The sequence below is a fragment of the Argentina anserina genome, chromosome 2 (genome assembly GCF_933775445.1).
Source record: "Argentina anserina chromosome 2, drPotAnse1.1, whole genome shotgun sequence".
In the NCBI taxonomy this organism is placed as follows: Eukaryota; Viridiplantae; Streptophyta; class Magnoliopsida; order Rosales; family Rosaceae; genus Argentina; species Argentina anserina.
Window position 1 is genome coordinate 6,779,314 of NC_065873.1, and position 17,800 is coordinate 6,797,113.

The window sequence follows — 17,800 nt, forward strand, 5'->3', positions numbered from 1 at the left end:
ATCTCATTTTACGCCTTTTTTTAGTCATGTTCGAATGGGAAGTAGTTTCGAGAACCAAAATGGCAATGGAATTTTAGTTTCCAATTTTGGAAGGAGTATATATAGGGAAGGAGAGAAATTTAATAGCCATAAATAAAAAAAAATATCTTTTTGGCTAAATCCCTCTTCCTTTCTCCTCCCTCCCGAAGCTTTCCTTCTTCTTCTTCATTCAGAAATTTTGTGGCCGCCAACCTCCTCCGATCGACCACCGTGTTCGTCACCGCCGGTGGCATTGGAACCGCAAGGCCGAGCCGCATCTTTCTGGGGTGGTGTCCCTTCCTCTACTGTCGCTTGGAAGCCACGCTAGAGACCGAAGCTTCTGCCCTTGTTTCCATCCGCAGTAGGTTTTCCGTTGCCGGCGAGGTCTGGGCTCGGAAATCGTTACAGCCGACCAACCAAGGTGTTTGGGTCACGAATTCAAGAGCTTGGGAATTGGTTTGAGCTCAAACTCAAAACCCCTGCAACTGCTACAGTGACAGAGGGTAGTAGCTGCAACACCGGCGGTCCTCCTGCCCTTTCAACAACTTGTACTCGTGTTTGAGGTGGAAACAAGTTTTCGTACTTGGTGAACTAGAAGTTCGAGCAATCAATAAGGTGAGTAAACCTCACATTTTTCAATGTCACCCTTGGCGGTTAATAAGTTAATTATACGTAAACTTATTTAAGTAAGAATGAATGTTTTAGTTATTGTAGTGTGATTGTGAATATAAATGGAGGTAAGTATAGGTGCATTTAAATGGTAAAATTAGTGCACATATATTTGCTTTAATTATATTTAATGTTGCATTATTAAGTTGTGAGTTTATGTTATTATGTCTATGATGGTTTTGAGATATTGTGTGATTTTGTTGGATTATATTGTGTGATTTTGTTGGATTATATTGTGTGGAGGATGGGACCGAGAGGGAATAAAATGTAACTCTCGGTAAAATGGAGGTTTGTGAACAGAATAACTGTGTAATTGAAGTGTTGTTTGCTTGGTTTGGTCGAAAGGAAAGAAAATGTATCTTCCGGCATATATTGTTGATATTGTGATTGTCTGTGTGTTGTTGGCTGGAAGGGAATAAATTGTACCTTCCAGCGATATTGTGTTTGTGTGATGTTGCCCAAGTGGCATGTGGTGTGTGTCAAGTCGTTTTGCCTTGTGGCGGAAAAGACCGGGAGGATAGGAAAACGTACCTCCTGGTAAAGTGGATTTGTATGTGGATGTGATTGATTTGGTAGTGTTGTCTTGTTTGGGTTAGCATATTCCTATGATCATTAACCATTTAAAAATCATCTTTTAAATATGTTTTGTTTTAAAAATATATCGACTTGATCGACTACGGTTCCTGGGTAAGTAAAATGAGATTTTATTAAAATGGGTTCAAAAGGTTGAAGGTTAGGGGTTATGTTAATTGTTGAGTAACTTGTAGTTGATGTCATTGGATGTGTGTGCGATGCCAACTTCCTATATCTTATTTCTTATTTCTTATCTGTATGTTTAAGTGATTTCCTAAACTACGCTTTTATGCTGGAATCACTATTCATTCTTCTGTATTTGTTTTCTATAGGGTGAATTCGTGAACTACGTTATTATGCAGGAATCATTACCCTTCTCATATGTTTTCTTTTGTAAGTGTAATCTCCTGAACTAAATTTTATGCAGGAATTATACCTAATGTATATTCCTATTTATTTGTTTCGTGAATTCCTGAACTATGTTTTTATGCAGGATTCGCTATTTGTTTTCTTTCTTTTCCTTGTGTGTGTGGGTGTGGTTGTGTTGTGTGGGTTGGTTAGTGTATTACAATATATCATAGATTGGATTGATATATTGTACATGTGGTTTTAACATTCGAGTTATGTTAAAATGTATTTCTGGTCTTCGGACTCGGTGATGTGTTTTCTGGTCTTCGGACTCGATGATGTGTTTCTGGTTTTCAGACTTGGTTCTTTTTATGGGTGTGATGTGACTGTCGCAGAAACCCATAAATAGAGTGCGTGAGTTGGTATTGTTGTGAGATATATGATAATGTTGTCTTGAGAAATATGATGATGTTGTTGTGAGATATATTATTGACGTTGTTGTCATGTGATAAATGTTGACGATAGACATTACTGTTGTGTTCAGTTAAGTTATATTGTTGTATATTTGGGGAGGAGCACTGCTAGGGCGCCATAATATGGCACCAGATTCGGCGCCATAATCATATGTGACATGCCAGATAACCTTGCTACGTCAGTAATTACAATAGTTATAAAATATCATTTTTAAATAAAAAGACAATCTTATCCTTGTTTAATATTTATTCATTATGATGATTAAATAAATAAATATTTTCGTTTGAAAAAAAAATTCATGGACATAATTCGGATACCATGTTCTATAAATAAAAATTAAACTCCAAACGATTTAGTTAACATCTTACATTTATTCGAAAATTATTTTACGATATTTGTTCAAAAAGATGCCTTACAAGTGATGAAAACAACATTATAATCTTATGATAATTTATTAGATTTTATGGGACATATAAGGTAATAAATATTGTTTTCCATGAAAATTAATATTAGCCGACAATTATCATATATGGCCAACAATTATCATATATGGCCTTTAATTACCATATATATGTGTATATATATATTCACTATCGAATTAAAAATCTCCAACAAAATTATTTAGGACAAAATAATTTTATTTTAAAATATTTTTTTGGCACACACACATCTTTATTTTTCGCGGATGAAATAATTTAATTTTGAAAATAAATTTTACGCCCGCACACACACACAGATATATATATATATATAAAGACATACTTCTGTAAAATATCAAATAAAATTAATTATATTTTGGAATGATTATCGTAATAAAAAAATAAGAATAAATGACAAAGAGAAAATTATATTTTTATAATAATCTAGAGCCGTTGAATTAACATGGATAAGATTGTCTTTTTATTTAAAAATCACATTTTATGACTATTTATATTACTGACGGGACAAGGTTATGTGACATTCCACATAAGATTGTGGCGCTAAAACATTTTCCATTTGGAGACTATTCATGTTTAGTTTACTCATACCAACTGTGAAGCTGACCGGGTTTGTGTTTGCAATCTCGGTATACCAATCAATGGTGCAGGGGGTAGTGCTGCAGGTAATACATAATTGTCATCGGAGGATTGAGCAGTTGGGCAGTAGTTAGTTGTCTTGTAGCTGTTTATCTTTCTTGTTTTGGTAAGAGTTGAAAGGAATTATAAACTGTACATTTACTTGTTGTAATTGTGAGTTGTAATTCCTCATGTAAACTGAGTTAAATGTTTAAACTCAAGATTGATGTATAACATCTGTAAAGTAATTTCAGTTGTATTGAAGTTATTTTAGAGTGTTAACATTCTAAATTTTGAAATTTTATCGTTCAAAATTTAGGGATGTTACATTTTGGCTCTTATGTTCCCGCTAATTTGTTTTCAAATACTTTTGAAGTGAATCATACTCGACGAAAATTTTCAAATAACTTTTGATGCTTCTGTTACAGCCCATTTGTTAATATTCTCAATAGGGGTGGGCATAAAAAATAGAAATCTCGATCCCGTCTCGATTCCGTCTCGAAATTCATAGGGACGGGATGGGACAGAGGTCTAAAAACGTTCGTCCCGTCCCGATCTCGTCCCGCTTCATAATAGTGGGACGGGACGTGGGACGAATAATTTCTATCCCGTTTCGTCCCGTCCCGTCCCGTCCCACCTTTAATGAAAACTTAAAAATTCTTACATATTTGTATCAAAATGAAACTAATTTATGTTCTTAATAACTCCAAAATTATATCAACTCAAATAATAATGGTAAACTATAATATTTTGAACATAATATGCATTTTTTTGTTAAAATTTTATTATTGAATCTTATTTTATTATGAAAAAAATAAAAATATAAGTTTTTATTTAACTTTATACAAAGGTGGGATTTGTCCCGTCCCGTCCCGATCCCGTTCCGTCCCAACCGGGATTAATCCCGAGTGAGATGCATTCTTAAAAACCTTCGTCCCGTCCCGATTCAAAAGAGTGGGACGGGACGTGGAATGAGCCCCGTCCCGTCCCATCCCGTCCCATGCCCACCCCTAATTCTCAATTTTAAAACTTCGTCATCATAATTAGTCCGGGGTAAACTTGAGGAACAATTCCTCAATTTCGTTTTCAAGAGCTACATTGTCTCTAATTATTATTATATTATCTTTGGGAGGTTCAGGCTTTGAATTATTATTGTATCTCTTTCCTTCAATAATATGGCAATAAGGAGGTTTTATTCTTCACTCGTCTCTTTTCCATAGAAAAAAAAATATAGATATATATAATATTTCTACAAATCCGATTAAACTTGAGAAACAATGCAAATTACTCAGAACAAACTTGCGACCCCCAAACCAGCTTCCAAAAATGACGAAAAGTCGCTTGACATTATTCAAGTACTGACTGTACTGATGTTGCATCTTATCAAGTAAATATAGCAATCTCCCATACACGTACTACTGTATATGGAGAACAAGCTAGTAACTTTGAACCAGCTCGATCACAGTGGCACTGAATCGATAATAACTGCAGCAACACTATCTTTGGTCATCTTCCCAACCCGTGTGAATCCATCTTCTCCCTTGTAAAGAAGATCCGCCACTCTTGTTAAATTGAGAACGCGCAAAAGAACCGGCGTTGGCACATCCGTTGGTTTAAGAAACTCCTCGTTTATATCCTTCCATGACTCCACAATTTGTTTGTTGAACACATCAATCGCCTCTTGCTCTGAAACACCATATTGCTTCATATAGCAATCAATGCTAGAAGGTGCATGCCCCCTCTCTTTCTCAAACTGCAAACGTAAAATGATCGAAATAGTTAGTCAAGTTGTTTGCTATATGGTGATGCTACAATAAGAACTCAAAATTAGGAGTAATGTAATATTTGCACCTTGGTAGAAACAATGTCATCCATGAGCCTGAAAATGATATTGGAAGCTCTAACAATTTTGGGGTCATGAGCCAACCACTCAAATGCTTCCTTCGTTACAATTTCTCCCATGCCAAGCAATGAAATAGTTGTTAGAAAAGTGTAACTAATAGAAACTGTTGCAACACTCATATACTCCTCCATGCTCGGAGTACGTCCTTCGTGCAACCATTGGGCCTCGTTGAAATACGATCGTGCTTGATCTTTCATCTGAGCAATATACACATATTCTATAAGCAGATGAAACTAGAAAGAAAATGGTTAAATTTACGGTGTATGAAACAAGTAGTACGTACAGCTTGTATTGCGTAGCGCACTCGGTAAGATCTTCCTTCCTTCGACAACACTTTGTCCATTTCATCGAAAACATTCAAGAGTTCTTGATAAAATATTTTCAGATAGTCCGGGAGTTCATCTATGCATTTGACATCCCACCTGAAATATAATCCAAATTGATCATTAGGATATGAAAATACTTGAACTATTGAACACAGAGATATATCAACAATTACAATGATTAATTTGTATATTGATCGAACCTGTCAATTGCTTCAGTGAAGATCACGAGTTCTTCAAATGTACCATATGCATCATATATATCATCCAAAACAGTGAGGAGGATAGAGACCTTTGTCATGAAGGTTCTGCCAACAGAGTACTGTGGTTCAAAATAGACTCCGACTATCCAAAAAAATAATTCCACCTTCCTATCTCTTGCAAAAGGCAATCTCCTTTCAAAATCTAGATCCTTCCACCACCTAATTAAAATAATATCAATTAATTAGAGAATGATATTGGAAAACATTAAGATAGCATAGCCAACCCCATTATGTCATTACTTACCTAGTAATCTCACACAACTCCTTCTTGTGTAAAAGCTGAACAAGATTGAAATCAAATTTTGCAAGTTTCAGTAGAGCTTCGTTGTGTTTGAGTGATGAGGCTTCATCTTCACGTTGGCAAATTGATATGTGACGCTTTGCGCATATCCTGTCTAGAGTTTTTCGCAGAGGTCTTGTCAGGGCATGTGTTATTTGTTCAGTCATCTGTGCTGAATAGCATCCATTGGATTTTGCGGACTCCAGGTGAGTAGTGGTGAAAACAAGAGCCTCATCTAGTATATCATCTCCACGAGCTTTGAGATGTGCAGCTTCGTATAGGCTCAGCATAGCAGACCCATCGGCAACTAAGCTTTCTTTAAAGCTACCATTTGCATCTTTGAACTTGTTGAATATACCTGCTTAAAAAAATGTTAAAAAGATGAACACCATGGACGGACTAGCATAAAAATCTAATTAAGAAGCATGCAATTACCCTAGTACCTGATGAGATATCATATCCATGTTGCCTCAGCAACCGAAACCATAGTGCAACAGTGTAGAGATCGTCACTATTATTGCAGGGATCGTCACGATATGTATCATGAATGTGCTGCAGTGCATCTTCTATTTCTTCTTGAAAATGGTATGCCACGCCAAGGCGTTGGATTGCATCGATCAACTTGAGTCGAAGCGCGAAATCACCTTCATTAGTAAATACCTCATGCTTCACTGCCACTTTCAGTTCCTCGACTTGTTGTTGCGAAAGGGCCTCAGTCTTCTGCAACAAACAATTAATAACATAATGAGTCAAAACCATAAAAAACCAAATTGACCAACTTGTAAAGGATTGGTAAACTTACCATGTCTTGAGAATCATAGCTGATGAACTGATCTCCCCAAATGCTGGGTTGAAAATTCGCTATGGGGCGAACAATTTCAGGCTTGGCCATCTCTGGTACTTCACTTGATTGGGAAGGATATGTAGCTGTAGACATGATATAATATATTGCTTGCTTCTTTATTATCTGATGCGTGTCTATTAGAGTCTGATATGCTTATATAGGCAAAATGACACTATGTTTTCAGCGGCAGTGGAAACTCGAAAGACACACGCATAAACAAAGGGCAGTAATCTCACGTGTTTCACAGGCAAAACGTTTGTTTGTCAGTTTGTAGCCTAGTTTTACAAAACTCACTGTTTACCACCTTTCTTTTAACGTGTTTAATCATTAGTGGCCGGTTTCTCACAAGCCTTTCTGTGACGTTAAGGTCAAGCACCTCAAAGATGAATGTGTTCAATTATATATTATGAGAACGTTTATGCTACTCTCAAAAAAAAAAAACGAGTAACATGACTAAAACATTCATTTTGTAAACAAACTTACCATTAGGGCAATAGGGGGGCGATAGATGCACTTTGCAGAAAATCATTAACGATTATCAAATTTGTCTAAATGATCTATATATTATAACCTAAAAATTGGATAGTAGAATTTACAATTCGATCGAAAAGTTAGTCTAAACAATAAGAAAATCCCCACTATAAGAATGGTAAGGGTCACCTTAGCGCATGCCTATAAATTGTATGAAATTTTGCAGGAATGATCTATACATTATGTTCTAAATTCAATACGGTGAAGATGTGATTGTAACCGAAAAATGAGTCAAATAATAAATTTCTCTATGTAATTTCAAGATAAACGTACTTTCGCTGTAGATAAGAACTGATATACAAAATTTGTTAAATATTTATAAGAATCCAATCACATTCCCTTTTTTTTTACATGATCGGTGTCAACCTTTATTGAAATAACAAGAAACTATATTTTGATGCAAGATGAAATAACTGTATATTATTAAATGATATGGGGGCCTATATAGGCATTATAAAACCACATTCACGTAAGATTCGGAATCTTAATCTATTACAGAGATGCTAATATATCGCCTAATATGAAACCTATTAGGCTAAGACACACATAAGGGTAGAATAGTAATTCTCCCGGAACATATTCCAAATTAATTAAGTTTTGAAGCTATTACATATTTACATTGTAAATAGGTTTGACATTTGCTAGCTGCTTTGTTTGTGTGCATATTTTGATAAATTCAGCTGGCAATTTTAGTTAAAAGTGGACATTGATATAGCTAAAATAGTCTCACAATTTGTCACGACCCCGAAATTTCAAGTATGAAACTCGAAAATCGAAGCCATGAAAACTAAAAAACAATCTCAATAAACCGAAATCATCTTATCGTCACAGCGTATCATTATTGAGTTCATAGTACAACTCAGTCAAATTGATTATTACAAAACCAATTTAAAATTCAAGCATTATTTCAAATGGAAATGTAAAATCCTCACAATCCTCACCAAAAAATAATTAAAGAAACTTCGAATTCTTCAGAGTAGTCCGTCAATTCTGCTAATCCACACCTGCATAACTATCCCCTACACCATCGAATAGGTGCACCGGGATTGTAAACATAAACCAAGTAAGCTTTGCAGCTCGTATGAGTAAAACAACAATATAACTCGCGTATAAATACATAAGAAAATACTGAAAACATTTAATTATAAATGTACTCACGAGTCATTGGCCGGCCCATCTGGTTGTCCAATAATATCTGAAAATATAAGTGCTCATGAGAAATCAGGAAACCCTTATGTTTACCCAAATACATTTATAATACGAGTACTCATGAGCACCAGGTACTCATCTGTTACCCCTCATGCAGTACGCCGCCAGACATTGGGCAACCACTTGCTACCCAATATCCAAAAATATGGGTACTCACAAGCCGGTAACCCATCTGTTACCTCTCATGCCAGTACACCGGCAGACAGACTAGAGCTCTAACTGTATCGTAACTGTCGCCCGGCCAAGGCTAGGTTCCGACATGCCAACACGTCCGAAGACATGTCCGAAGACAACAAAAACGCTTTAACATAACTTAAGTTAAAACCACGTACAATACATTCCTCACATGTTATTGTACAAAAATCAAAACCACTCATGCTCAAATAAAAATATATATATATATATATATATATAATTGCTATCAATAGCTCATTTGGAAATAGAAGTATGACAGTGCATAATATAGCAACTCATATATATGTATCGATTTTACTATTTATACACATACACAACCCACTATATCATATACATATCATAATTCGATCTTTTAAAATAAGTTTAACTTTGAATCCCCACTAAGGGTAGACTCGTCATAGTGAGATTTACTCACCTTATATTCCTGAGTGTAATTTCCACAATTCCGCAAGCATATCCTTTACTTGTTGTGTCGATCACCTAGAATAGATAAGAAGTGATTTAGAAGCGTTATGTAAAACCTCAAATGCCGAAACAGTACTAATGTTTTACTGTTCAGCATTTTTTCGGTTTTTACGAAATTACTGTTCACATAATTACTATTCATACATTACTGTTCATATACGTACTGTCTACGTATTACTTGTCATATACGTATTGTTTACGTATTACTTTTCATATACGTACCGTTTACGTATTCTTGTACACCAATGTACTATTCATAGTAAATACTGTCAGTAAATACTAATCACCGATTTACATTTCAAAATTTACTTTACAATTACTGTATGTAAATTACTTTTACATTCACTGTACGTAAAATACTTTTACATTTACAGTTCGTAAATTACTTTCTACATTCACCGTACAGAAATCACTTTTACAAAAATTACTGTTTGAAAAATCATTGTTCACGCGCCACCTCCGCCGGCCGCGCGTGGCGCTCACGCGCCCCACTCCCCCCCCCCCCTACAGTGACAACGCGTGGAGCTCATGCGCCGCTTAAACCAGCGCGCGTGGCTTGGGGTTTGCTGTAGAGGACCGTGTGAAGGTTTTAGGGCCGGCGGTGAGAGCCATGGCGGCCTGGTTTGGGAGATCGCCGGAGGCAATTTTGAGAGTAGGGGACAGAGAGAGAGAGGGAAGCTGCGGGGGAGAGGAGAGAGAGAGAAGGTGAGGGTTTCTGAAATTAGAAACCCTAGCCCTTCATAATTTCTTTTTATACCCTTTTCCAAAATTGGAAACTAAGTTTCGTCGCTAAGAACTTTCACATACGACGTTCGATTAGAACGCGTGACGTGTCCACGAACTCGTATCGACGAGCTCTACAACTTTCGTGAAGGAAGTTTTCAGAAATGAGCGATAGAGTAAAAGTCGAATCTCGCGTCGCGGAAACGTTATGTTTTTTCAATTTAGTTTTTCGAATAAGGTTCCGTTTTCGATTTCGACAACGTCATGAAGCGAAACAAATGCGGTTTATTAATTTTACAAAGTTTATTAATGTCTAAGAATCCATATAGTTTGATCCTAAAAAATCGGGTCATTACACAATTAACCCTTTAAAAGATTGTCAATCGTGGTATAGAATAAACAAGAATCGGGTTATTAGTTTGATCCCGATACTAGAGACTAAGGATATTTAATTTCACACACAAAAGAAAATAAAAACTAACTAATTAACTAAACTAACGATAAACAAAGAACTAGAAAGGGGCAACTGATCCTATGTCCCTGTTTTTATATTCCCTTACCTATATCCTAATCAATTTTTTACATGTGTGGAAATGCCTACCTAGCATGTAATCCTCTTTATTTGGTTTCACCTATTGTCCTATAGGTTTTACTTCTTTGAAACAAGCTTTCTAACCGTTTAGGAGATCAGTCAACCTATTGCTAGCCCTACTCACAACTTCATAATGTTCTATGCATGCATTTATGAACATAAACAATTAAGAGTTTTATGTAAAACAAAACTAAATACACTTCTTCAAAAACTTATTAATGTCGAAATTGTTAGAAAAATGGGGCGATATTGCAAATATATAAATAATAAATTAAATTATGAAATAAGGATAAATTAGAAAATAATTATATAAAAATAGAAATTCAGAATTAAGAAAACTGGAAACAAACTAACATTCAAGTGGCAAAAAAGGGATCAATATGACGAGGAGAGTCCTCGGTGCTCTGCTAGTGTTGGGGTCTGGCGGCGGCCATTGGCTACCTAACCATGCCGGTAATCTCCCCGTTTCTTTTCGGAAAGCTCAGAGGATCCGTTTACGGGATCGGATTTGTCTTTCCATGGTGGTATCGCTGGTGAGCGAGGGAAGCTTCTCTCCAGCCTCTTGGTGCACGGTGGATTTCTTCCCCACCATTCGGAGGGGCAGGGTGCGGTGTTGGTGGCGTGGACAGTGGTGCTTAAGACTGGAGTCAGTTGCAGGCCCGATTAGGGGCCCTAGATCCGAGTTTGGGATCCAGGTCTTCATTGCAGTATGGCTGGGATAGTGGTTTGGTGGAGGCGTTGTGTTCTATTGCGATGGCGTCTCTCATATCTATTGGGGCTAGGTCAGTCGACGGTCCTATAGTTGCGGGAGGCTAGTTTGGTGGGCTGGATCTCTTCATTGTTTTGGGATGGTCGGAGCTTTGGGTTGAGGAGTGGGCAACCAGAGGTGCAGCGCTTGTAGTGCGGCCGATGATGTGGGGGTGCCCAGTTGGGGGGTGGCTTGAGTACTTCTTCTTGGGCTCATTCTCTTTGGGCCGCCTCTTCTTGTGGGCCTATTTGTGTGGGGAGACCCAATTGCTTGAGTTTGTGGTTGAGTGCTGTTTAGTTTTGGGCCCGTATTGTGCGTCACTTGTTCACGGGTCAGTTCTGGATCCGTATTTGGAACTCGGGGTGCACTAGTTGTCGGATCTTGCATCCAAAACAACTGCTCATCTTGCTCTGGAATTGGTTCTGGTTCTTGATAGATCGTTTGCTATCCCTTGAGTTCTTACTCTTGGTGTTTCTCGATCTCGTTGGTTATGGTTACAATTACGGCTTCTCGCCCTTTTACACTGCTTTTGTGACATGTGCAGTGCAGTGATGCCTTAGTGAATAAGTCACCCGGTTACCCGGTTACCCGATTACCTTTACTCCTTGATGCGTTAGTGCATCTAGTTACGAGTTGTTCCTCTCACAGTTACCTTAAATGCGTTTGTGCATCTCACTATCTTTTTATTGTGTTTCGATGCGTTTTTTTTCTAGTTTCTTAATATAATTTTGTCCTTGTTTCAAAAAAAAACTAGAAACGATAACTCAACTAATACCGAACGAATAGAAGGAAAAGTTGAGTCGTTTGTACCACACACTGTCCTTAAGACAATTACGTCGCCTCTACCGGTGTAAGGACTAAATGACGCTAGTGTCCCCTGATACAATGGCTTACAAATAGGGGTGGGTATAAAAAACTGAAATCTCGATCCCGTCCCGAAATTCACAGGGACGGGACGGGACAGAGGTCTAAAAACGTGCGTCCCGTCCCGATTCCGTCCCGCTTCATAATAGTGGGATGGGATGTGGGACAAATAATTTTTATCTCGCTTCGTCCCATCACGTCCCACCTTTAATGAAAACTTAAAAATTCTTATATATTTGTTTCAAAATGAAACTAATTTATGTTCTTAATAACTCCAAAATTATATCAACTCAAATAATAATGGCAAATTATAATATTTTGAACATAATATGTATTTTTTTTGTCTCTCTTTCATTATTGAATGTTACTTTGTTATGAAAAAATAAAAATATAAGTTTTTATTTAACTTTATAAGAATGTGGGATTTGTCTCGTCTCGTCCCGTCCCAACCGGAATTAATCCCGAGTGGGATGCATTCTTAAAAACCCTCATCCCGTCCTGATTCAAAAGAGTGGGACGGGACGTGGGATGAGCCCCGTCCCGTCCCGTGCCCACCCCTACTTACAAATCTTTGAAGCTACATTGCTACAAGAATACTAATGAACTGGAATAAGTCTTTTCTATCACTAGAATAAAAGAGCAAAGAACAAACTTTAGAAAGAGGAGAGAGTAGTGTTTCTTGTTGTGAATCTGAATTTGATTGTTCCTGAATGAAGAAATAGGTCGCTATTTATAGAGTGGAAATTTGATTACCAAATGAATTGTCATAAATTCAAAAATGAATTTCTTATCATAAGTGACACGACCCGCCCCAAATTATACCTTAATATCGAAGCAGATCTTGCGGGCACCACTGTCAAATGAGATATAACGAAATTTTCGGCATAGTCTCCCTTGAAAGTAGCCAACCCGACATGCATAAAAGACACTCCCAATATCTCAAATCCAACCTCGACACTTGGAGCCACCATGCTCCCCAAACTTTCAACTCCACAATCACAATTCAAAAATATAATTTAAAATGTATGACGGAGTATTCCATGTTCGTAACCTAATCTCGTTGGACCCCGAGAGCTCATAGCTCGTCTTATACCGAAACCGCCCAACCCACTAAGATGACGGGGTCACCACAATCATACACCATTCTATAAATCCTGAACCGTATAAATTTACACTTATAACGACGTTCACGCGAGAGGTAAACACAAAACCATATGACCATCGGTGAGTCACTAGTCCTCTCCTTTCGAATCTCTATCGGAACTCTGCTAGTACATCTCCTCTCTTCTAGTGACTCGGTAATATCAATATCTCTTCTAGTTCATCCCCTCTTTTTCGGTTCTGCCGGTTCATCCCATCTCTTCTGGTTCTCCCGATCCATCCCTTCTCTTCCAGTTCTCTCGGTCCATCCCCTCTCTTTTGGTTCTCCCGGTCCATTCCCTCTCTCCTAGTTCTCCCGGTTCATCCCCTCTCTTCTGGTACCCCCGGTTCATCCCCTCTCTTCTGGTACCCCTGGTTCATCCCCTCTCTCCCGGTTCTCCCGGTTCATCCCCTCTCTTCTGGTACCCCTGGTTCATCCCCTCTCTTCTGGTACCCCTGATTCATCCCCTCTCTCCCGGTTCTCCCGGAGTCTCACTCACGCATGCATAACGATACCACCGTACCCTGAGTCTCATTTGTAAATGCCAAAGCTAATCAATCCGACTAACTGAGATAACTGAAACCATAATTTGAACGAATACCCAACACTCGTCGTTTACCCGTATACCTTTACCTGACAATAAATCCTACGATCCTAACACTAATTCTGATAGAAGTAATTAACGTCATACAATCATATAGGAATATGATCATATAGGAACCATCATTAAATAACCACAATTCTTAAAGCATCAACACATCTAGCAATGAGAATCTAACCTAAAATATTTGTGACTGCACCCAAACCTTATTCGGGCTGCCTACGTACCTTTCAAAAGGGATCAAGCCACTCGTAGTTCAACCATCCACCAAGCCAATAACACAAACGCATCATCACAACCAACACATATAAATAATATCATAACCATCACTCGTCAAACACACAACACCACATCCATTATCAATCACGGTAATCACATCACAGTCAACAATGAATGAACTCAAAACCTACGGGAATAACAAATTATTCTTTATAACGATAATCTAAATCCACACACTCATACGATAACCAAAATCAATAGTTAAGATATCGATAAATTCGTATCGGCGTATATATAAACGACAAAGTGACTCACTACTCCAAAAATGGTAGCACGCGCCACCACAATGTCTGCGCATCGGCCCCACGCGCCACCACTTTCTAACCTCTCCAAAACAACTCGACTCCAACATCAAAGTTATAGATCACAAGAAAACAAACCTTTTTCTTGATGGCGTTGAAGCCCAGATCAGCTCGGAAGTGGCTAGAAAACATTGTTCAATCTCGGAATAGTGCACCGATTGCAAAATCACGATCTAGCTCGATTCGTCGCCCCAACTCCAACCGAATTATGCCTAGAATGAAGGATCATATCGACTAGAAGAAAACTCGAGCTCCGAATTCACCGGAAAATGGCCGCACGGCGACGTTGATTTCCACCAAAGTTTGCGATTGTGGCTGCGCCTTGCAAGGTGTCAGCGCGGCATGAGACCGATACCAATAGACGGGAAATGGCGACGCCAAACGAATGGGACCAGTGGCGTCCTGATCGGCGGATGGACAGCGGAGATCGGCGCCAGAGGATATTTTGGGTTCAGGGTAAACAGTACCCGCCCAAATTCAAATTTCTGAATTTTTTTTTTCTTCAATTTAACCACCAATTTATACTAAATTCCAAAAATGCCCAAACGCTCTTTTGATGCGTAACTTTTCCATACGAACTCCGATTTAGGCGTGCCGCATGTCCAGGAAATTCGTATCGACGAGCCCTACAACTTTCGTGAAGGAAGTTTTCCCGAAAATCTTACGCAGAAAAAAGTCAACTTTTAGAGTCGTCACACTTAGTACGACTCTTATTTCGAGAAAAAAATAAAACTATAATCACGACGAATTGTAAAAGATTCGGGTCGTATCAATAAGTTACAGCAGTTACGAAATGAATTTTCATACGTTACGACCATTATAGCGGTAATGTAATGAATTTTCATACGTCACAACCGCTACCTCAATGAATTTTATTTCGTGCATTACGAATGTTACACAATGAATTCAACGGTTACAGAATTCAATCTAATAAAACTAACATTACATAATTTAATATTGTTGAATCTGACGTTACCAATTCAAAGTTACTCAGTCATTACACATTTACTGTTTCAAATAATTTTCATGTATTTGGTGATAGTTTCGTATTCACACCATAACCAATTTAAACAGATAAATACATTATTTTGTAGCCCTTACACCGAAGAACACAAACTCATATTTACCTTTACAGAACTTCAGTGTGTCCACTTAATTTCTTTAATTAAATTGGTTGAAATTCACTATTTTTCCAATATAAACCAAAAATCAAACCATGTCTGTCACATATTCAAGGTTTCTAACCTCGCCCCTAACTAAGGAAAATTAGCTGCATATAGTAACGAATGTCACGACCCCAAAATTTCGAGTATGAAACTCATATTTTAAAGTCATGAAAAACTCTAAACAATCTCAATAAATCAAAATCATTTTAATGTCACAGCGGATCATCTCTGAGTTCAAAATACAACTCAGTCAAACCGATTATTACAAACCAAAATTTATAATTCAACATTAGAACAAATGGTAATGTATAATCCGCACAAAATCCTCACAAAGAAATCCACACAAAATCCTCACCACAAGCTGGAAATAAATAACTTCAAGTCCTCTGAGCGGTCCGTCGATCTCCGCTAATCCACACATGCGGAGTTATCCCCTACACCATCGAATAGGTGCACGGGATTGTGAACACAAACCTGGTAAGCTTTGCGGCTCGTATGAGTAAAACAACAATATAACTCGCATATCAATATATACGAAAATCCACAAATCAACAAATATAAATGCACTCATGACTCATTAGACGGTCCATCTGATTGTCTAATAACGTGAAAATATATGTACTCATGAGAATTGGGCAACCCTCTATTTACCCAAATGCATTTATAATGCGGGTACTCATGAGCGCTGGTACCCCTCTGTTACCCCTCATGTAGTACGCCGCCGACATTGGACAACCATCTGTCATCCAATATCAAAAATATATATGGGTACTCATAAGCCGGTAACCCATCTGTTACCTCATATGCAGTACCCCGGCAGACAGACTAGAGCTCTAACTGAATCGTAACTTCGCCCGGCCAAAGGCTAGGTTCCGACATGCCAAACACGTCCGAAGACTGGTCCGAAGACATAAACACGTCCAAAGACAAAAACTCGTCCGAAGACATAAAACACGTCCGAAGACTTTAACTCGTCCGAAGACATAAACACGTTTTAACAAAACTCAATGTTAAAACCACGTACAATAAGCATCACGTTATATTCTACAATCAAATCAAAATGCTCAATATATATATCTCATCATCAAAATGATCTTATTCGCAATGAAATCCTAACAGTATATAATATAGCAAACTATATATATGTACCTATTTACCATTTATACAAATATATATTCCACTATATCATATACATGTCATATTTCGTTCTTTAAAATTCTGCATAATCTTGAATCTCCGCAAGGGTAGATTCGTAAATGTGAGATTTTACTCACCTCATAATCTCGAGCGTAATGCCACAATTCCGAAAGTAATTCATTTTCTTGAATTATCGATCATCTTGAAAAGATAAGAAAAGAATTTAGAATCGTTACGTAAACCTTAAATGCTTAAAACAGTAATAATATGTTACTGTTCAGCAATTTCTGGTTTTACAAAATTACTGTTCACAGAGTTACTATTCATGTATTCACTATTCATGTATTACTGTACAAATACATATTAATTACATATTTCCGTACGAGTACATACGGTTTACGTATTTCTGTACGTATGTATACTATTCAAATGTAAATATTGTCTCAGTAAATAATACTTACCGATTGACCCTTCCGAAATTACTTTTACATTTACTGAATGTAATTTACATTTACATTTACCGTACGTAAAATAAATTTACATTTACGCACGTAAAAAATAAATTTTACAATTTACTGTTTCGAAAACACTGTTCACGTGCCGCCGCACGTGGCGGCGCGTGGGGTTCACACGCCACCTCCGACGACCGTAAGGCCGGCGCATAGCACGCCACCGCCGCCCCATTTGTCCTTCTTTCTTCCCCCTCTTCCTTCCCACGGCCTCATGCTATCTCCTACCCCCTCCACGCACTCACACGCGCCGCCTCTAGGCGACGGTAACCACCCTCCTCCTCTGATCTCCAATCTCCTCCAAATCCAAATGAAAACAACCACAATTCAACAACCAAGCATCACAACAATCTAATTATGCTAACCCTCACCTCAATCGACCCTTTGGACCGTCGGATCGTCGCCGGAGATGCGCATAGGAAGGAGGCGATTTCTGCCGAATCTTGGAGTCATTGGTGGAGCTCCGGTGCGTCGACCTCGGGGTCAACTGCGGGGGGTGGTGCGACGCTTCCTAGGCCGGCGGTGAAGGCCACGTCTCCCAGAGGATGGAGATCGAAGGTGAAGCCGAGAGGGAGAGAGAGAGCTCGG

The 17,800-nt window shown here is 38.1% G+C and overlaps 1 protein-coding gene across 1 annotated transcript; it reads right to left on the minus strand.

Annotated features, from left to right (window-relative positions):
- Positions 1-4,395: 4,395 nt before the first annotated feature.
- On the minus strand, positions 4,396-6,858 carry LOC126783881 ((-)-alpha-pinene synthase-like). The gene is made up of 7 exons (XM_050509414.1): positions 6,709-6,858; positions 6,350-6,626; positions 5,871-6,264; positions 5,567-5,785; positions 5,324-5,462; positions 4,989-5,237; positions 4,396-4,890 (listed from the first exon to the last, which is right to left on the minus strand). The coding sequence occupies exons 1-7, from the start codon at positions 6,841-6,843 to the stop codon at positions 4,597-4,599; spliced, it is 1,707 nt and encodes a 568-aa protein (XP_050365371.1). The 5' UTR covers positions 6,844-6,858; the 3' UTR covers positions 4,396-4,596.
- Between the last annotated feature and the right edge of the window lie 10,942 nt (positions 6,859-17,800).